Genomic DNA, 23,038 nt, shown 5'->3' on the forward strand with positions numbered 1-23,038 from the left:
CTATCACGAAGGGCTTAGACACTTCTTGGAGCACATGTGAGATAATCGGAAACACATCAGAACCAATAACTGCAAAGCACATCAGAATCAGGCTGCCAACACTCAAATCAGAGAACAGACTGGACTCAGCCTGATTTGCACGAGGCTGCTTGCTTCTAACCACAAGTCACATGGTCCCGCTGCCATCACTGTGAGAAGGGAGGCTGACCTGTGCGATGGCATAATCTGAGTTGTTGGTAGCCTGCATGCCTTCATTCCCGCTGATCCCGACCCCTACATGGGCTGTCTGGATCATCCCCACGTCATTGGCACCGTCCCCGATGGCCAGGGTGATGGCTTTCACTCGCTTCTTCACGACATCCACGATCTCAGACTTCTGCAGAGGGGACACTCTGAGAGAAGAGAGGAGAGGAAGGAGTGAGAAAGCAAGTACCCGTCCTGAGGGGACAGCTATGACTCACAGATTGCATTCAAAGGCAGTTATCAGAGAACCTCCAACCCAGACATACATTTTATGCTCATGTGCAAAGAAGCTTTCAGAAAACAGGGGCCTGTGGCTTTCAACTGTTTGCAAGTTCATAGACTCAATGCATATCCCTAAAGCAGCCAGTCTGGTATCCACGGCTGAGTGGAATGAGTGGCAAGCAAACCCTCGGGGGCTCATGGGCACTGCCCAAGACCAACAGGCTATCTAGTTAACAGGACCTTTGAAACGGTCTTCCCAATAAACTAGAACACAAGAAGAGATTCCCCAACCCCATGCTGTGCTATGTACTCTATATAGTGTGAGGCTGGCAAAGGAAAGTTCCAGATAATCTATAGAAAGGTAAGAAAACGGGCAGGCTATGAGGAAGAGCAGGGCGAAACCACAGTAAGAAGATTCTGTCTCTACCCAGAGGTGGTGGTGATGATGATGATGATGATGATGATGATGATGATGATGATGATGATGACGACGATATGGTTGCCAGGCAGGCAGGGCAGAAGGCTGAGTTTGGATAGTCCCAGGCCTGAGGACTTCTGTTATTGGAGGGGCAGAAGCAAGCTCAGAATGGGAAGACAAAGTCAGTCCCTGTCTGAGAGGATGAAAGGTTCCAAGATTCCCCCATGCTCTGGGAAGAAGCCATAAACCTAAGGACTCAGTGGGTAGCAACGTTGGTTCATGAACTGTTTGATCACGCACAAGCCAGAATGATCCAGCATTCCAGGGCTGACTTCTTTTTAATCCTGAATTGCTAAACTTGTTTGGGGAATTTACAAGTGCGCTCCAGAGAGAGGTGCGGTGGCTGTAGGCACAAGTTGACCATGGATTAACTAGAACAATGCTCTGCGGCCCACTTCGGTTTCTTTCCTTTCAAATCATTTGTTCATTTTTATTTTATGTGCATTGGTGTTTTGCTTACATGTACATCTGTGTGAAGGTGTTGGATCCCGGAGTTACAGACAGTTGTGAACTGCCATGTGGGTGCTGAGAACTGAACCTGGGTCCTCTGGAAGAGCAGTCAGTCCTCTTAACCACGGAGTCATCTCTCCAGCCCCAAGAACTGTGCCATCTGGCACGGTCCGCACGTTCAAGGATACCGTAGGGAGATCTGTGGCTGCAGCTCCCCAGATCTATGTCACCCACCTGAGAATGAATTGCTGAGAAAAGATACCTGTGGGCTAGAGGTTGGCCGTTTCACAGTGAAGGAGGGGCTAAGAGAACAGTGGACATGGACTAGGAAAGGAGCGAAATGAAACGGGTGTTTTGAGATAGAAGTTGTTCGTTTTCTATTAGGTGTTATAGCTTGGCTCTTAGGGTGTCCTACAGAAACCCCACATATTAAAGGCTTAGTGGGAGGTGGTGGACCCTTTAAAATATGGAGATTGCAGCTGGAGAGATTGCTTAGTGCTTAAGAACACTGAGGTTGACACCCAGCACCTACATCATGGCTCACAAATGTCCCTAAGTCCAGGTCCAGGAGATGTAATGCCCTGTTCTGACCTCAGCAAGGACCAGACACACACATGGTACATAGACACACATGTGGTGCATAGACAAACATCCAGGTAAAACACTCTTAAACATAAAATTAATTGATCTTAAAGAATTTAATAAAAGATGAAACCTAGTTGAGGGGGGTGTCTCTCAATCTTCAAGAGCATCCCTTGGAGGATGTAGTGGGACCAATCTCCTCCTCTTCCTTTTTTCCAACTCCTAGTCTTGAGGTAAACATTTTTGGTCTGCCATGCACTCTCTGCCATGCTGTTCTGCCTCACCATGGGCCAGACAACAAAAATGACCAACGATGGAGACCTCCAGGAACAGAAACAACACAAAACCAAAAATCTCCATCATCCCAAATAACTTTTCTTATAGTGACAGAAATCTGGCTAAAGTGACTAGCAGGAGTGAGCTGCAAGTCACCAGGCTTGTTCAGCTTGCCTCCGGGATTTGGCTCTGAAGTCATTCAGTCAAGCCTATCGCACTGGGTGACAGCGCGCTCCATGAATATCAAACAGCTGCCCCTATCCAACTAGGGAAAGCAAGGGGTGTGTAGAGCAAGTCCTACGCTGGCATTTAAGGAGCATGAAATTCTCATCAAGGATTTATTACACCCTCAGCTGTGATGCCTTGAGAAAAATGTAAGTCTAAGCACATGCCCGTGGTACAAAAACAGATGTCAAACAGCCAATTTCTACAGAACCAACCGGGCACCATTATGCTCTAGCCGCATGGAGCATTTGAATATGCCAAGTTGCCATGGAGCAAAAAGCAGCTTTTCCTATCTTAAGCTGTGACCTGGAATCATGCACCACACTTAATAAGCATTCCCAGAATATAATGTGTTCACCCCATAAAATAAAGCTCCAGACCACATCTGAGCTGAGCAAGGTGCTTGGCACACTTCTGTAACCAATTTTGGTGCATTATGAATAAAAACATAAGCCCTAAGAGTTCCATCAACTGAAGAAGTCTTCTGCACACATACAGACCATAATGCAGTCACAAATGAAGAATTCCCCTCTGCGACTTAAAAAAAGGCTCAGCGCTCCCCGGAGAGTCTCCTTTTCTGCGTCCCGACTTTTTAAAACCAGTTTTCTCAACTGGCTCCAGCATAGTGCTTAATTAAAACCGAGGGTGGGTGATTCCACAGAAGTAACGTCATACATTCATTCACCTGAGCCACAAAAGCCCTGGTCAGGGTGAGTTTCTCATTCTGCTTACTGTAAGTGAGCTTAGAAAGCCCCTTTCCTGCTCAGCCACCTTTCAGTGGAGCTGGATCTGGATGATGGGTTGCATCTAGAGCTCCTGCGAGCTGGCGGAGTTAAAACGACTCCTCTTACAGACATCGAAGAGAATGCCCCGCAGACCATCAATGCCGACCAACTAATCAGACTCATCAAATTGCTTCCAAATGACTAAACAACTGACTACAAGAAGTTTGCAGACCACTGTGCCAGATCTGTGATTCTCGACTGTTAAGTAGGCTACAAAGCCATCTATAGACCCTCACTCAGAAAGCCAGGACGAGGCCTGTACTGTGGTTTGAGTGAGAAGTGTCCTCCGTAGGTTCGTGTGTTCCAGTGCTGGGTCCCTGGTTAATGGCCCTGTGTGTGAGGGCTACAGAATCTCCAGGAAGCAGAGCCTCCATGGATGAACACTTGGAATTTTATGTGCCCCACCCACCCACTTCCTGTTTTCTTCTGCTTCCTGTGTGTCCTTGAAATGTGAGCAGTCTGATTCCTGACTGTCAGGCTAGCCTCCCAGACCCTTGGCCATGCCTTTCCCACAATAAGGATGATATGCTCTCTGGACACGTGAGCCAAAGAAATCCTTTCATCCTTAAATTGCTTTTATTTGGGTACTGTCTCAGCAACAGAGAAGTAACCAGCATAGCTGTGATGTGAATTTTCACCAGCTCCCAGGTAATGCTGAAGTGGTTTGTGTCAGTGATACTGAGAGCTCTAATATGTTTCCTAGCTACATTAAATGATACTGTAAGGTGCATAGAAAAGGTCAGGTAATCACTACCATCACCACTAACATCGCCACCATCATCATCGTCACCACCATCATCATCGTCACCATCACCACCACCATCATCATCATCATCTTTGCAGTATTATTGAGTTTCCGTTCCCTCTCTTAAACCTAACAGTCTTCTTCAAAATCAAAACTTAGCCTCAAATTAGGTTGGCATTTCATTTAAGATGTCCCTCACATGTGAGTCCCTCATATAAGAAGGTTGTGGGAGAATGCCAGAATTAGGGAGATGATTGTACACCTTCTTTCCTTTGTAATGGCATAGAAGACAATTTATCTATACCAGGCCTAAAACACGGAAGAAGCACTGAGCTGCATACTGCCAACGTATCAGAAGATTTCACTTGGAAGGGTTCACTTTCTTGCAAAGGAAAATAGACTATGATGGAGATTTTTCTTTGATTAGAAACCTGATTGAAATAAAAGACTATGACAAGTTCCTTACAGGAGCCACTTATCTTCCAAAGTGATAGTGACTTTCAAGATGTATTTATTTTTACTTAATGTGTACGAGTGGTTTATCTGCATGTATATAAATGTTTCACTGCACGCAGTACCTGGAGGGGTCAGAAGAGGGCGTTATACTCTCTGGAACTGGAATTACAATGCTGACGGTGCTGGGAACAGATCCTGGGTCCTTTGCAAGAACTCTCAACCACTAAACCATTTCCCAGGTCCCATGTAGTAGTACCTTTAAATGTCTGAATGTTTCTTATATAGGCGATGAGAAGGTTTGATGGGTCAAGGGACTTGCAGCCAAGCCCAGTGACCTGAGTTTGACCTCTGGGTCCCACATGGTAGAAAGAGAGGCCCGATTCCCTCAAGTTGACCTGTGATCTTCACATAGCCACTGTGGCATGCGTCTGACCACACAGATCCACACAATCACTTATGTAATTTAAAGGTCTTATTTAAGCAGAGAGACATACACCTAATGTCCGCATAAAACCTGAAATTTACTGCGCTGTCCCACATACATGTTTCTTAGGCACGTCCCCACCTGACCACTTTGGACTGTGTCCTTCTCCTTGATGCACTTGGTACAATTCTATGGGAGACTTGGGCCACGCTATCCAGGCAGCCTCCCTGTTTAGAACAGCATCTACCCATCTATCTATATCTATATCTATCTATATCTATCTATATCTATCTATATCTATCTATCTATCTATCCATCCATCCATCCATCCATCCATCCATCCATCCATCCATCCATCGACCTAAAATGCTCAGCTTTCTCAAAATGCAAACTCCTGCCCCAGTGTGCAGTAGGTCTCACTGTGGCCTCAGACTCTACAGGCAGACAATACTAACAGTTTAGAATAGCCCCAGAGCACAGTGGGAAATGTGGGACTTTGGACATAGGATGGGCAGGAAGGAGTGGATCCGAGGAGCCTCAGGACTGGGTCACTTGGAGGTAGGTGCTGGTGGGTAAGAATTTAAGTGAGTCACTTAACAGTCCTAAAGGAGACTACATTGTTTCCCACCTCCCTCTTCCTCCTCCCCCAAAGCCTTTCTCTCCACACTCCCCAGCTCCCCACCCCACCATACTTGGAAAGAATCCCTCTTATGAGAAATCTTAAAGAGATAGTACCTACAAAATATGCAGTATCACCTTCAAAGCAATGAAGATTGCTTTCCCATCAACCCTGCTCTTTGCCAGACCCCTAAACATCAAACTCAAACGCTACACAGCAGACATTCTGTGAATAATCATTATCTCGATCCTACTTCCAAGATGCAGTACCCCTCTAGTCATAAGTACAAAGAACAGAGAAAAGAACACATCTGTACGTAGTTCCGCGTGAGCAACTGACCCAGCCACATGCTGTTGTTGGACAACCATGAGAGACTACTGATCCATGGGGAGAAGAAAAGAATTCAAGATTGTCTGGACACCTCTGTGAGATCCATATTTTTCCATGAATGATAGTTCACAGAAAGCAGATAAAAAATACGTCATTTTACTATGCTCCAGGGACAGACACCGTTTGCAAACTTCCTGACCAACATGCTGGTGGTCCCGATTCTATTTCCTGCTAAGGTCCTTGAAAACATTCCAGACTTCTTGTGACAGCTCCCATTGACAAACGGGCAGCAACAAACTCTGGCTTCACAAAGGCTCTCCTGGGAAGGGCTAACATGTGAGCCCCGTCTTTTCTTCCACCTTTTTTCTTCAGATCACAATGTTTTGATTGTTATAGGCCAGCCATTAGTCCCTGGATATCATCTTGCGTAAGCACTCTGAGGGCTTCGTAGATATTTGCTCTCCGGGCATCAGGACTTTTTCACACGATCTTTTGGCCACCTTGGATAATAAACATCAGAATTTGCCTGGGATCATCCTCTGCCACCATTAAGAACTACGCAATGAAGTCTCTGGTAAGGTAAGCATTTAATTTGTGGGTTGAACACGGTGATGAACCTCTATCAACATTGGTGCTAAAACTTGGCGCAAAATGACGTGAAGCCTGGTGCAATCCAGCCGCGGCTGTAAACTACAGATCAGGACACCTCGTAACATCCTGTACATCCCCTCACTGTCAGCCGCAAGGTTCTGCAGCGGAGGCTGCTGCCGTCAAAACACCAAGAATCTGCGCTAGTGTAAAGCAGCAGGCAGCAGTGTGAACAAGTGGCTTTTTCCTTGGTAGGATAACTAGACAGCAACTTTGGGAATTCAACACATACATTACACTCAAATCACAAGAGCTTCCTATTCCTGTGGCATCGTATAAGCTGTGAAGTTTATTAACAACAAGGTATAAGGATTCATTACCAAAATCACTAAGGTACAATGTTTCCATCTTCCAGGAGAGACCACCAGTTCCATATGCTGCTCCTCTCTTGAGACAAGAAGGAAGGGGTGGCTCAGGATGGCATTGACATGCACACATATACATACATACACACATGAACACACTCCAGTGCATATATATTGTCACTATACCATCATGTCTGGCACAACTCAGTTTTTAAAATTAAGGTCTGAGTTCTTGTAGTTCACAGAAAAAGAGGAGAGCTTTAAAAGCATTCTTGTGCGAGCATGTTTCTGGGGCAGGACTTTATTTAAAGACACATTTACCTCACTGTCAATACAGAATCTTGACTCACATAAAGCTTGCCCTTCTGGTGCTATGCACATGCAGTGCACTGCCCTGTAGTCTCAGTTCTTCTGTAAACCACCCATGTGTGCTGAACTCGCAGGCTTTATGGCTTACTTGGAGTTATAAATGGATGCACTCTACTCTTCTTTTGTGGTTCCAGGAAACTAAACGGGAAGGTATTCTAGCGCAGAGCTACTTACGCATAAACCGTGGGACTCAAAGGATGTGAGACCAGCTACTCTAGAAACCCAAAGCTCTTCTATAACACCTAACTCTATCAACGCAAAGGTTTCCTTTAAAAACAGGATTTATAAAGGAAAAAACCCTAAAAACAGAACTAGAGAATATCAATCTGTCACCTGTCTGTCTGTCTATCATCTAGCGATTGCCCAGTCCATTAATCTACCATCTGACTGATATTAATGACTGCATCACTGGTGACTGCTCTCAATACTTGCAAGCCTCTTCTTCTAGGCACCCCACATCATCCCGCTGCTGTGAGTAGCCATGGCAACTTGATACTCTTTACTAACTGAACAAACCTTTATAACTCGATCCTGCCTAAGTCTGTAAGGCAACCTCAGTGGCAGCAGAGTTGGAGAAGAGCTGAGGGAAGTGGCGGCCGCCCATCTGCCTGAGATCAGCTTACCCTGCCACGGAGACAGGGCACACCGGGAAAACACAGGGATTTTGCTCTTAGTTCAAGTTTATGCATTTGTGCTCGTATCTATGACAATTTTATCACTTCTCTGGATGTAGAACAGTCGCGGTAAGGTTCTGAGAGAAACCTAGCATCTGAACACCTAACCGGTGCAGGAAATGGTGTGGAACGTTCTAAGACCTGGGCAGCCTTACTTGCCTGCCGTGGAAATGGAATTGAGTGCATACTGTGAATTACACGTGGTTTAATAATCACTGAAAGCAACTGGGGACAGGCTGCCTCTTCCTCAATGAGGCTGAAAAGAATGAAGCATTCTGGGAAGACTGGGGTTTAAGTAGAAGATATTAGATCCTCCTGTTCCCAGGCTGGGACAGGGATTAGAATAACACATTTAAATACCTTAATGTTTTCAGCACAAAAAGCATTCATTCGATACCCCGCTTCCTTGAAGGGCTTTATGAAGGCCCCAAGACCCTCCCAGGAGTGTCTACCTCCCTTGAAGTTAACATGCATGGAGTGTTCCCACTGCAACTGCTCTGTATTGCACAACAGTGTCTGACCTCTGCTGTGAGGAAGGCGGGAGTGAGCAATGGAGCTGTGAGGAAAGCTGAGAACGGTTGGGCTTTTGGCATCTCAGAGCAGACTTATGGTCCCTACAGGACCAGGCTGCGTGAGCTCAGGCAGCCCTGAAAAGTAACGATGATGAGGAGATGCTTAGGTCTGACTCAATTAGAACTTCCCCCTTCTGCCATCACCTGTGCCAGGGGCCAGAGGTCACCCGATTGATTCCCAGTCAAGCAAACACCAAACTGTAATGGCTCGAGCTCTGAAAGAAAGTGGGGGCAGCCCCATCTAACCTAAGCAGCTGAGAGACTGCAGAGCCCAAGGAACAGCCTTGGCGAACGTCGTGTGTGCCACAGTTGGAGGCGGTCTGCAGGTCAAAGTATTTTTCTCCTCATTTTGCTTCCTGTTTTGCTTTTGTTTTTTTTTTCCCTTCAGAGTTGGATTTGTTGCATAGGAATGGCAGTTTCCAAGGAGCACACACACCTTCTAAGACCCACATTTAACAACTTCCCAGTTCTTGATCTCAAAAGAAGAAGATAATGCTTTCCTTCTCCATGACCATGTAAGTAAAAACTGCCCAAAACAAAAAAGGCTGGTGGCATTCTCTCATCCCAAATCAGCACCACACTTTGTAAAATCCGAAAGAATGACAGAGAAGAACAGAAAGAAAAGCATCAGGTTGATGGCTGGGAGCCATGGCAGTGATGGTTGGGACGTGTGGGCATGAAGAATGCTACAGGAAGGTCTGTGTGCACAGTGGATATGGCCCCGAGGCACTGCATGCTCAGAGGGAGGAGTCAGGCCAATGGTAATGGTTTACACTGATTGTCAACCTGACAGGATCTAGACACACTTTGGAGGCACATCTCTGGGCACATCTGTGAAGGGCTCTCTGGACTTGGTAAGTTAAGGTAGAGAGACCCAGCATAAGTGTGGATGGCGTCACTCCACAGGTGAAGGCCCCAGACTGAACCAGGATAAAGGCAGCTGAGTGCCAGCATTACTGCTCTTTGCTTTCTGGTAGTAGACATGAGACCAGCTTTGTCTTTCTCTTGCCCTCCCTGCCGTGGTATGTTGTCCTGCATAACTGTGAGCCTAAGTAAACCTTTCCTTCCTTAAACTGGGTTTTGTCAGGCATCTTGTAGTGATAGGTATCTAAGACACCAATAACAGCAGCAGCCGGCATACACTTGTACATCTTAACGGGAAATTTTGTCTTCTGATTGTTAACATCACAATGATGCTTCCTAGCTCAGTGTCTGATTAGAAATGTTGGGCTGTGCCTCCATAGGCCATACACTACTTGATACGAGTAGCCTGCTTTATTTGCTTTTAGATCCCTTAGCACAGACAAAATGGCTGACAAACAAGCGTTTGTTGGATTACTGATTTTTTGGCTTGGTTTGGTTTTGCAGTGGCCATATATATTTCAATGCATTCTTCATTTCTTCCCCCTCCTTAGTGGTACTTGTTTCCATTTCAAGTTCAAGACTGCAGTCATCCCGTTAACTGAGGAATGGCATTTTTTTTTAAAGGTAAAAGACTTTGAATTGATGACAATCCCAGGTTTCAACTTTCAAAGCCATGCTTTCCTGATCGAATTAATACGCTAATAGTTGTGTTTCTCAAATTAGCAGCCACTACCTAAAACTCAAATTTCCCACTGACAGGGCTTGATGGGTGGGGCATATGCCACCACTATGTCACATTTATGTGTCTGTCAGGTGCAGCTTGAGACAGAGCTCCGTTTTGGAGGGCAGTCAAAGATCAATACCTGCCGGGCACAGAGCGGCCTAAACCAGAGCTGGTTCCAGAGTGGGAATGTACAAAGAAGAAAGTCAAGAAATGGGTGTGGTGTGCCACGCCTCTAGTCAAGTGTGCCAGGTGTGGTGGCCACACCTTTAATCCCAGCACTCAGGAGGCAGAGGCAGGTGGATCTCTATGAGTATGAGGGCTAGCCTGATCTACATAGTGAGTTCCAGGCCAGCTTAGGGTTACATCATGGTTTGGTTGGTGATGTGTGTGGGGCCTGGCAAAACATGGCAGGGTTTGTTCATACAAATGTCATAGGATCCCAGCTATGGCAACCAGATGCCTTGACTCTGCACTCCTACATCATGAAATGCCATGCGTGTGCCCACCTCTGAGGAAACAGGACCCACCAACCACCCAACCTCAGTGAGCCTTAGCTGGAGAAATACCACAGGGGGATCCAGGGGAAATTACCAGAATACTTTCTCCATCTTATACACAGGTGTGCATGGCTGTGTGCAGGCGCTCTCTCTCTCTCTCTCTCTCTATCTCTCTCTCTCTCTATCTCTCTCTCTCTCTCCCCCTTCCCCCTCCTTCTCCCCCCCTCTCTCCTTACACTGAACATAATCATAGAATCTAAAGCAGTCACAGCTTTGGCAAAGTGATCCTCTTCCCAAGCAGCACAATGGCAGTGCCCTCCAATTCCCTTAGATTACAGTAGTTTCCATGCACTCATATGGGGTTCAATGATGTAGCAGAGATGACAGCATGCACTTCTGTCTGTCTTTTAGGAAAACAGGTGATGTTTTTCTGTCTGTCTTAGGCTCATAATCCAAAGTCAGGCAAGGTCTCATCCAAATTCCAAGAGCTTCAGTCTGAGCCCACGATCATCCACAGGTAGGGAAGACCTTTGTGCACCCCATCCCCACACCCCCTCCACTGCACTGGGAGTCCAACGGATGACCACCCTCGTGGAGTCAGGATATCCACTGTTTTGGAAATGGTCAGTATGGTCAGAGACAGTGAGAATGGGTGTGAATGAAGGGAAGGAAGCGTGGTAAATGACCAGAGGGAATGACAGCCCTAGTACGCAGAACCTCCTGTACGACCATGAAGGGAGCCTGGCCTCTACCTCTCTGAATCTACTTCTTTCTCCTTCCCTGTGGAGAGCAGCAAGGACATTCCCACTGCCCTATAAACTGAGACACCTGTCTTCAAGGGACGAGTAGGATTAAAGGATCATAAAATGATGACGGAGGGAGGCTGGCAAGTGCTGACTCTGCATACCCCATATACTGGGCAAAGAAGAGAGTGGATCCACTCACACACTGACTGATCCGATCCTCACCACAGTTCTGCAAAGTTACAGCTATTATTGTCTTCAAATGGAGAAAGTCCTCCACTCAGAAAGGATGAATCTACGTGTCCAAGGTCACACATCTATGCTAGACCTCAACACAACTGGGCATTTCCGGTATCTGCCCATTCAGTCATGCCAGGTGACCTTGTCTTCTGTGGTTACACATCCAGAAGCTTTTGAGCCACAGTTGAGGGTAGGGCACACAGTACAGATGCGAGTGTCTATTCCCAACACCATCCAAAGTAAAAAAAAAAAATAGTGTTCTTCTACTTCTAATAATATGGTGCCATCAGCATTACCGTCTGTCTTACCAGTTGGCAGTTAAAGGTAGACAGACACCTGCCTGGATCTTACCTGACTGCTAGGTTAGTCAGCTCCAATGCTCATGTTACTCAGGACCATCCATTATCTCTGTTGAGGGCCATCACTTAGTCCTGGAGTAAAGGACTCTCCTCCCCTCCCCTCTCCCACCCCACCCCCAGCACCTGGCCTGGGGCCTCTCAAGGTCTTCAGGATGGAGATGGATTAGAAGTTGGAGAAGAGTCTTGGCTGATATGACCCTGCTTGGATTTACTTCCCACCCCAGAGTTTATACAAGGCACACTACAAGTCGATCACCCATAATTTAAAAAATTAGAAATCTGACATCCAAAACTTTTTGAGTGATGCCTCAATGAAAAGTTCCAGGCAATGGAACTTCACAAAACCATTAAAAGCTCTCTATAAAAATCACCCTCAGGCTTTGTAAGTAAGATGCATGCAACACAAGCAGGGTTAGGGTTGGGTCCAACCACCAAGGTAATTCATCATAAATGTACCCAAATCTGAAAAACCCTGAAACCTGAAATTATTCTGGTTCTGAAGACTTTGAATGAAGGCAGCCTGCGGTCCTCCTTCATTCTGGAGATGACAAGTCAGGAGTAGGTGTGAGGAGGAGGCCAGGCTGCCCGCATTCTCACAAGGTGCTCTCCCTAGTGTTCTGAAGGAAACACAGTTAGGTTTGGAGCAGGGAATCCTCAGGGGTGGATGGAGGAAAGGCTTTGCCTACTCTCCTTGAGGTAGCTTGTTCCACAGATAAAGTTGAGAAGCAGCATGGAGTTAGCTCGCCTCTACGATCTGCACTACCATGCTTCTTCTTGAATGGGACCATCAGCCTGTTCTGTCCTCACACCCTAAAGCCACATCAGCTGTCAGCAAAAGTAAATTAGAAACACAAGGGAAGCCTGCCTCTGACACAGGCATCTTCTCTGCAATGTGAGCCACCACGGAGGGCTTCTCTTCCGGTTAGTGTTAGGATAGCTTCCCCTCTACTCTCAACAATGTCGTAACAACAAAAGCCTTCCAGAAGTCCATCTAAACAGCAAATGAGGTGATGGGAATACAAGGGAAGGCTACAGTCTGCTCTCTAGGAGAAAATGGGAGGCATTACATGATACCTATGTTCTCCAAGGATAGGAGAGAGCGTGCGAAAGCGTGCAAGCCCACAGACCTGAGTTCAATTCCCAGAATTCATGTTAGAGCAAACGGACTTTGTGGTGCACACTTGTAAGCCTAGTAGAGGTGGCACAGTGGATCTCTGGGGCTTGTAGGGTAGCTAGCTTACCCATCTAGCAAGTTCTAGACCGGTGAGAGCTCCTGCTTCAAAAAACAGTGCAGAGTGCCAGATGGTATGAGACTCTGCCCTGACCACCCCACACACATGCACCTTGGGCACTCATACCTGCAAACACATATGCACCCCATTAACATGCGCATATATGTACACATATAAACACAGAAGCCCAACTATGTAAAATAGTACTAGATGATTAATAAGTGAATAACACAACTGTCTACTCTGACAGACGGCCTAGGAAATGCGCTTATTAAAATTAGTAGACTTTCGGGCTCATTAAAATGGCCTAGGCAAGTGCCAGGCCTGCCTCAGAGTTGCTGAAAGTCACACAGATTCGTAGCTATGCAAGGGGACTGATTCTCTTTGGGTCCTTGAGTAAATGAAGGAGAAAAATGCACAAGAATGTTGGCCCTAATGCACTTCGAAGATGATTAGGATGCAGCCCACTTCTATTTCTTCCAGATGCTGTGGTAGGAAAGGAAATAGATTTTCCCTCACTCTGGGGAGTCAGCCTTCCCTGAGCTCTGTTGCAGGTGGCTCTTGTCTTTTGAGTGCACCCTAAGTATGGGAATGAGGAGACCCTTGTCATTATCAGAGGCTCTACCGCATACCTCACATGGGCAGCCAGTAGAGACAAACTATCCTGAGGACTGGGATAGTCACCTCCCTCCAACACCCAGGTGGGTACTGGCCCAGTCTTCCCAGCATAGCTCAGTCCCTGGTACCGAGCTGGTGCTATGTTGTGGCCTGGTCCCCCAGCATTCGGAAAACACTGACCCATTATAGCTGTACATGTTCCATTCTGCACAGCAGAGCTATGTGCGCATGGTAGGGAGCAGAGCCAGTAACCACACTGCCCAGAGTGTCTGGCCAACCCTGAACTAGACTGCAAGCTAGCTAGAAGTGAGCCTGAGCTGTGGGAGCCCATTCCACATGGATTCACGACCTAATGGACACAAAGGAAATAAAGGACCTGGACTGCAAAGTGTTTTCCTTAGGTTGAAGTGTGGTGTCTTCTTCCTGAGAGGAATGCCCAGATATGGGGCAGGCGCTGTGTTGTCCCTGGCAATCCCCAATTAGGTGAGGGATACAGGATACATTGACATATTGCTCCTACCCTGTGTCAGACTGCTGTATGCACAGCCCATCTAAGTATACAGTTGAGGAAGCTGGGACAGGGAAAACCAAGTTAGAAAAAACAACAGACACAAGCACTGGCCAAACACCACCATAAGAAGGTCGGCACCAGGGACATGTCATGAATAGAGTTTGGCAAAACCTAACCAGACTAGAACTATACAAACTATTTAATAAAAAAATCTAAGGGACTTAGTTTGAAGCACAGTTTAGGGTACAGCCCATCATGAAGAAGAAGCGGGGAAGGTAATCGGGCCCTAGTTGAGGTAGCAGAAACAGAGGTGGCTGGCCATTCTGCATCCACGGGCAGGCACCCAAGAAAGATGGATGCAGTGCCAGGCTTACCTTCCTCAGTTTCCCCTTTTTGTTCAGTCCAAGATGCCAGCCACGTATGTCCCACCCACATTCAAGGCTATACTTCCTCAGTTAAAATCTGGAAACATCCTAACAGACACGCCCAGAGATATGTCCCAAGGGATGCTCAGTGAAGTCAAGTTGACCACGAACGTTTACCCTCACAGGAAGCCTTAAGTGAACAAGGAAACCTACCAACAGAGTCGATTAGTATTCACACACTAGGCTAAGCTTTCCCAGGGAAGAGGGGCAATTGCAACCTGAAAGATGGTGGTACTGGCTATGACCCAAAAGGTGCCTTGAAGATGCAATAGGAAAATTTATGAACTCAGTAGTTTTCCTTACAAAAATCTTTTGATTCCTTTGTGCCTGTGTAGCTGGCCCAAAGTCAGTGCCCAGGAATGATGTGATGACCAGTGAAAGTGCCAGGAACCCAAGCCACCTCTCTGGGACTTGAACACATTGATTTCTGAAAACATAGGACACAGTTGACACTAAGCTGAAGCCACCTGAACTCGGGGACTGGAGTAGGCAGAGCAGTATGAAAGTGTAGAGGGGACAGTACCCAGGGTGAGGATGTTTGATGGAGAGGATGTCAGGATTGGGGGAAGGACCATGGGGGGTGGCTTAGGTTATATAAGCACTGACACTCAGTGGGAATTACAGAGGAATACAGATTTCACAGAAGCTGTTTCAAAGGAGAACTTCATATTCAGGATCTCCAAATTTGCCTCCGATCAGTCCACACATTGTTCTCAGATTCTTCTCTGCTGGGTGCTTTATGGGGTCCTGATAAACCCACCATCTGCTAAAATGTATCCTGAGTATAGCTAATCCATCTATCACACTAGGTTATCCACCTCAACAGGGCTGGGACACTTCGATTTGCCTATAGAGCCAGGGAAAATCACCTAGGGCAAAGCCTATCTTATAATTAAGAGTTGAATATCACAGAATTGACCCCATGATTATGTGTCTCCGTGTCTAGATATTGACCTTAAGATTTCTTATAGTTTTTCAGCGTTGAGGATGCAGTCCAGCTTGTGCATTCCAGACAAGCATACCACAACTGAGTTATGGCCTCCTTGTTTATTTTGTGTCTGTGCACCACCTGCATGGAGTGCCCAGAGAGACCAGAAGAGGGCAATAGATATCCCAACACTAGAGTTACAGAAGGTAGTCAGCTACCATAAGAAGGGTGCTGGGAATTGAACCCAAGTCCTTTGGAACCAGTGCTCTTAACTGCTGAGCCATTACTCCAGCCCCTGTTGGATTTCATGATGGTGCGAAAGCACAAACATATAAACATTTATTTTTTTCATCTTCACTGTATTAATAAATTCCACAAGCTAGCCAGGACTCTTGCTATAAAATAAGTCTTGAGCTGGATAATTTTGCTCAATTTCTGGCTAAGGAAATGTTCTGAATATGTTCAAGGTAGGCTAGTCCCAGATGTGGTGTACATGATCAAGGTAGGCTAGTCCTAGATGTGGTACACGGCAGGTTCCATGTGTGAGATGCATTGCACATGTGTTCACCTACTGTGAGCTGACTGAGATGTGAGCCATGGCAGGTCCAGGAACATCTGTGTGCAACTAGAAGGTCACTCCGGTGTTCGACAAAAAGTACAGTGCAAGCTCCAGAAAGCCCTTATGAAATAGCCTGCTACATCTGGGTCACAAACCACCACTGGACACGGGGATTCCATCATTTGACACCCCCCGCCCAAGCAACAGCATCCGTGAAGTCTCCATTCTGGGCTCTAGAGGGATGATGGGGAGGAGCCAATGCTGACTGACACCGTGAAACTGTCTCTACCCATGAACTACTCACACATGTAAGCCAGAAATCCTTCACATGCAAAGGGCTAGCTCCCTTTGAGGTAAACACAGATGCATGTTTACTCTCAGAAACAAGGGAAGCATGTGACAGCCTACCGAACCAACCAATATTCAGTGACGAGAACGTTCTGTTTATGCTTCCTGTTTATCATTTATAGACAACCTCAAGGAGCATGGTAGGTTCACTGCTATCCACTGCCTACCTGCCTCCAAAACATCCCTGTGCCCCGAAGAAGCTGCCATTACCTCCTCTAGAAAGTCCTCTGTGGCGACTTCTCCCAAGCCAGTCTGCTTCAGAAGATGGCCTCTGATCCTCCCACATCCTCCCGTGAAGGGCTATTTCCTTCTCCAGACTGCCTCTTCCTCTAGCCAGTGCTTGGGTCCTGACTGCTCATAACCCAAGTAAGCACTTGGCCTAGACCCTCCCCTTCCCCTGTCTATCTCCCAGGCTAGGGAGCACGAACTCTCCATTTTGAAGACAGTTCCTAGCCTCAGCTTTTCTCTTCATCTCAGCTTTTCACACTCTTCCTCTGAGTCCTAAAACCTTCTGGAAAGGACAAGTTAGACTCTTCCCCCATCATCCCCAGACAATCAGTGAGTGCTGGAAGATCTGTCCCCTTCAGCTTCTCCGCGCGTGACAACTGTTCTGCACAAGTGGCCCGAATCCTAAAAGGAAGCGCTTGTTCTAACTGGAAGGGAAAGCAATGCTTGCTTTACGATAGTGAGCAACTCTGAGCGGCGATATGCAAATTGCTCAATGATGTCACCACCCTCTGGTTACCAACATCTTTTAGCTTTCGAAGCGTAGGAAAACGTTCATTTATTTTAACTTCCACATCTTGCTGGTGAAACATCCAAAGTATGTATAAGAGGTCGTGATGGTGGGGTGGGCTTTTCACCACGACCCAAAAACAGCAAAATGAAAAGGAGAAAATCCCATCTTGTAAATGCCACAAACCACGCCAGGATAACTGCTAATTCAAACAGACCCCTTGTGTAGTGTGAGCGGGTCACAGTCTGCACTGGCCTCACAGCAACCACAGCCACTCTGTGGGACTTCCAAGCTGGTGCTTGGAAGTGTTTCAACAGATGAACAAGCCCTGAAGCAGAAACTTCTAAATGCAGGCTAATTGCCCAGAAGAACAGGGACTTCTTTTGATTAATTTACTATTACCAAAAGCACAATTAAGACATCAGACTATGTTCAATACAACACAATTAAACAAGTGGCCACTGCCTTCCATACAATGGTTATGCCATCATAAACCAGGCTGATGGTTTATGAAGCTCTCCATTAAATACCACGGATAAAAACTGGACGGGGTCCAATGAAAAGTGCCCTGTGTTGATTAATGTGTATAGGGTTTTTCCCTCTCTATGTCATAACATTTCATTCAATGGCTCAACCGAAGAGTTTACATAACATTTTTTTTTTTACAAAGTTCTAGTAAGCTTGAGAAACTTCTGATGTGTCCTGGGGAAAAATCAGGTCACTCAAAATACTCATAACTTCAAAACACTGGGCAGACAGAACCCCGGGCAGTTTACTGGAATGTTTCCAGCACAAAGTTCCACAGTGGAAACATTGAAACACTGCCTATCATTTCTTTCCAGGAAAAAAAAATCTACCATGATATTTTCCTATTTTTAAATTTTATTTAAAACTTTGTGTCTATGCATGTTTATGTACATTCCTGTCAAGTTTAGATGTCTTCCTCTATTTCTACTCCCCTCTATCTTTTATTTTGAGCTAGGATCTCTCGCTGAACCTGGAGTGTGTTGGCTGAACTAGACTGGCTGGCCATGGATCCTGGGCTCCTCCGTCTGCCTCTGAGTGCTGAGGGTTAGAATTCAGGGCCCTCATATTTGGGTAGCAAGTACTCTACCATTGAGTCATCTCTCCAGCCGCATGAGTGACATTTTCTTAACTAGAGCTCACATATCAGGTTAGTACTGCCCAGATACTGCTGTGAAAATACAGGGGGCCAGGGATGTAACTCACTGCCGGGGTATTTAACTAGAGCACATGTAAGGGCCAGGGCTCAATTCCCAGAAAAGAAAAGTAGTGTGGCAGCACAGACCAAGTGCCGACTCACTAACTTAAACACTACTGTAATCCCCAAACCCCCAAATCCTGAAGGGAATTGAAAATATATAAGGAATTAACGCTCCTATATTTTATGAATGACCAGCTAAATGGGATTCCAAAAATCTAAGGAATCTCTGCAGAGAAACTAACTTACAGATTTGTGGAAAAATGTCTTAATGAAGTCATTTGAAATCGACATCATACTAAAAACTCTGAATTGGATAGTTTTATTTTCTGAGGACCAATTATCAGGTCATTCAATATTATGATGTGAGTATCTCTTGAGGTAGACATTCACCATGCAACTCAACCTATAGGCTTCTTCTGACTTGCAATTCTCCTGTCCCCACCTCCCAAACATTAGGATATAGGTGTGTACCACCACAGGGGCTATTTTGGTGTTATTTTAACTAATGTACTCTAGTATTTTTGGGCAACTCAATATTACTCTGTCTTAGCCCATGACATAGAGATGAAGAGGTACACTTTATAAGATTTCTGAGGTGAAATGAATATTTGTAATATATACTTTCAAATTTTACCAAATTACATTCCTTTCTATACTCCACAGCAGATGGGTTTCGAAACCTTCACAGTGGGTACTGAAGCCAGTGAGAGTATATTCTCTCTCTCTCTCTCTCTCTCTCTCTCTCTCTCTCTCTCTCTCTCTTTCTCTCTCTCCCTCTCATACACACACACACACATTCTCATACATACTCACACTCTCTCCCTCTCCCACACATACACACTCGATCCCCCTCTCTCTTCCCCCCCCTCTCTCTCTCACACACACACACACACACACACACACACACATACACACACACATTTCCATACATACCATCTCATGCAAACTCTCCCTCTCCACCCCCTCTCTCACACACACATACACACCAGTCTAACACCTTTTCCATCTCCTCTAAGCACTAGCTCTGTGCTGTGGCCCTAACTTTCGCAGTCTGAAACATGACAGCACAACTGGCATCTGTATCTTCTTTTGTCCTCCACAGCTTCATGGACAGAAGATTCTCTTAGTACAGAGAGTAGCAACCTCAACACAGAGGTTGTCTTTTCTTATTGAGAGCTTTTGCCTTCTCAGCTCAGGGAAATGCTTTACAAGCTTTCCTTTGACCAAGCCAAGTTGCCAGCATCACGGACCTTAGGCTGTGGGGTCATTATGTAGTAATGTGAGGGTTCCCTGAGCATTGGCACGATGGTACTGTGAGAACAGAGCTCATGGCTGGATCGGATATAAACGATGCTGCTGCATGAAGTCCTCCATCCATTATTCTAGAGCACAGCATCTGGGCCATGCAAGGAGAAAGCACAGATGGGGAAGGCTAATGTACATGTGGTCTATGTTGAAAGATTTCCAGTGTGTTCTCTCTGCTTAGGGTGCATTCTGCCTGCATTAACTCCTCCCACAGGTTTTAAATACATCCCCTTTGTTTATAATGATTCCCACTTCGGATGTTTTTTTTAAGCATACAGAACAACAGGTATCTGCTATTCTAAACCCTTTCAAAGACGGGGACACTGTTCCTATTAAAAATGACTTTAAAATTCTTGGGTGAGATCAGGAAACCCCGGGAGGAAGGATTCTCAGATTCCAAAGGAGACCGGAACCCAACAGCAATCCCTGTGGGCTCTGAGATCTGAGGGCTGCCTCAGGTCTGTAGGCAACTCTTTGGTCACAGAGGTATGTTGAACACCCAGTCCAAAAAGTCAGAGATACAAGTACATTGTTTAAAGTAAAAGTTGAGAAATGTCTATGGATTATTCAATACAGACTTTGACCCCAGCTGTACCTGATTTTGCCACTGACCTGATTTTGCAGTTCTGCATCGTGTAGACTTTCCCTCCACTCCCTGGCTACACCTGTCAGATGTTTGGTTTATTAAGGCTAAGGGTCAGGATGGCATGAATAATGTTTGTCCATGGGAGAGAACACAACCACAGCCGATCCTCCTTCCCCACTACAGTTCAATTTCACATCCTCTTGCAAAATATACAAAGGTATATAGAGAGGAATATACAATAGGGAATAATGTACAAAGTTACTTGAAGTACTTTTCTACAGAAAGATCATTCCATGTATCAAAGGTAGTTCAAATTCAAGCTCAGATTCTTTTTGCTGGGTTTCTTTCTGGAAAGTTCCATTTGCCCACGTGCCAGACTTCCTTCTTGTTCCCTAAGCTGAGCACCAACACAAAATTTTGACACACCTGCCATATATCCTGCTCCACATCCGTGTCAGCACCCAAAGCCAGAGACAGCCTGGAAAACTATCAACAAGTCTCCCTACTTGTCATTAGAACGCTTGCTTGCTTTTAGGTTCTTTGGTATTGCACTGGCTGTGTTACCAGTTGGCTGGACATGACACTGAGACTGCAAACCTCAACTGGAAAAAGACCAATATGAATATGAATCCTTTCTGAAAAGCATTATTTTTGATGGAGTATCTTTTAGGTGCTGAAGAGTATTTAAATAAAGGCTTGCTGTAGCCGCACGAGAAGCCAGTCTCAACAGCATCCAGAGATGGCAACACCCACATCACAAATATGATAGCTCTCAGGACCATAGGACTTAGCCCAACATTCTGTCAGGACCACGAAGAGCAAAACTCATCCTTTCTCACTAAAATACTTCTAAAGCTACCACCAGCAGCAACAATACCACGTTCGCAGAAAATACTTAGGTACTTTTGTTTGCTTGCTTGTTTTAAAGTAATCTTACTTGGAAAAAACCAATATTCTATTAGCAATAGAAATTAATATAAGAATTTCATTCACAAAATACTCACTTGGAGGATTCTCCTTTTGTTTGTATCAATTATATCTTGGTTAAATTTATAGTTATTCTACACAGAAATACTCCAGCTACCAGGAGGATGCCATACTTGGTCACTGAGTAGACCCATTCATTGTCTTAGTTAGGGTTTTACTTCTATGAACAGACACTGTGACCAAAGCAACTCTTACAAAGGACAACAATTAACTGGGGCTGGCTTACAGGTTCAGAGGTTCAGTCCATTATCATCAAGGTGGGAACATGGTGGCACACAGGCAGGCATGGTGCAGGAGGAGCTGAGAATTCTACATCTTCATCTGGAGGCTGCTAACAGAATGCTGGCTTATAGGCCACTAGGATGAGGGTCTTAAAGCCCACATGCATGGTGACACACCTACTTCACCAAGGTCATACCTCCAATAGTGCCACTTCCTGGGCCAAACATATGCAAACCATCCTATCCATCGTCCAGTTTCTAGGCAGACATGGACCAAACAAACAGAATTATTCAAGATCCTCCATGCAATATCCCAATAATGATGTCACATTGGTTTGGGGAACGAAAACAGGATGGGAAAGGTAAGTTAACCTTCACTTCTTGACTGCTCCTCTGCCTATAAACATGCTGGTTCTTATCAGTGTTGGCTGCCTTGTGGCATAATGCACAACCCCTCATCTTAGTGTCAGGCAGGAAAACAACTGGCAGAAGAACCACCCACCATCTGCACCCCACCCCTTGTACCTCAAATTCCCAGACAAATCACAATGGCGAGGCCCTCCATCTATGGCTCTCATAGTAACCTCCCCTTAAGCACACACAATGCGTCCACAAGCTACAGCTATTTTCTTCAAAGATGCTCGTTTCCCTTTCCAATCTGCAGGGTGCGGAGCACGTCCCTGGTCTCTGAAAACAGAATGCTTCTGACTGTCAGCAGCGGAACTCTTTCTCTCCAGGATGAATGCACCGAAAGATTGAAGCATAGCTTGTAATGGGTTTTTTCATTACACACATCATATGAGGCATTACTGTTTCCATGCTGACTCTCTTTCTACAGCATCAATGATTGAACAAGAGACCTCACATTTGTGAAGCATGTGATCTGCCATTGATATATTCTCCCAGCCTTCTATGCTGGCTTTTTCTTTTTTCTCCTTTCCTTTTTTCTTCCCTTTCTTTGAGATTTCTAATCAATATCACATAAAGATATAACATAGCTAGGATCAATATCACTATTTTGATGCTCAATCTAATTATCATCCCGCCATACTTCCTAATTATTAATATTGTTGCAAGATGTCATACTTTCAAAACATGGAAACCTGCCTGTAAAAGGTAAACTCTACCCTCCCACGATCCACGTTCTCTGGGAGGACTAAGGAAGTTGAGCATTGATAAAACCTTGGCAAACATGAGCACCTTCCCACCTCTTGAAAGCATCTCTGACCCCCACACTTGTGTGTCTGAGCAGCCAAAAGCTCTCCCACGCAGAGAGTGGCACATAGGCAGGGTGAAGGAGAGGCAAGAAAGACCTTGGGACAAGTGGCGACATTGACTTTGCTACTTAAGAAAAAGAAGGAAACGAAGAAAGACGCTTCTATTGACAGTCCATCATTAAATAAAATTTACTGCATGCATTTTACACTGACTTGCAAGCTAAGAAGTGAAGCAGATTCAGGCAGTGGTCTAAGAAAATTCACATTAGGACATTGTGTCTTTTAAGATCGAGGCACCCATGGGTAGATG

At 45.6% G+C, this 23,038-nt stretch overlaps 1 protein-coding gene across 5 annotated transcripts in view; it reads right to left on the reverse strand.

The window, feature by feature from the left end:
- Atp8a2 (ATPase phospholipid transporting 8A2) overlaps positions 1 to 23,038 on the reverse strand; it is a 528,141-nt gene that overhangs the window by 208,171 nt on the left and 296,932 nt on the right. For all 5 annotated transcript variants that reach the window (XM_087586606.1, XM_087586607.1, XM_087586608.1 and 2 more), the window contains 1 exon segment: positions 209 to 392. In XM_087586606.1, coding sequence (XP_087442732.1) covers positions 209 to 392 — 184 coding nt within the window.

Source organism: Rattus norvegicus, chromosome 15 (assembly GCF_021556685.1).
Source record: "Rattus norvegicus strain SHRSP/BbbUtx chromosome 15, alternate assembly SHRSP_T2T, whole genome shotgun sequence".
NCBI classification, from domain to species: Eukaryota; Metazoa; Chordata; class Mammalia; order Rodentia; family Muridae; genus Rattus; species Rattus norvegicus.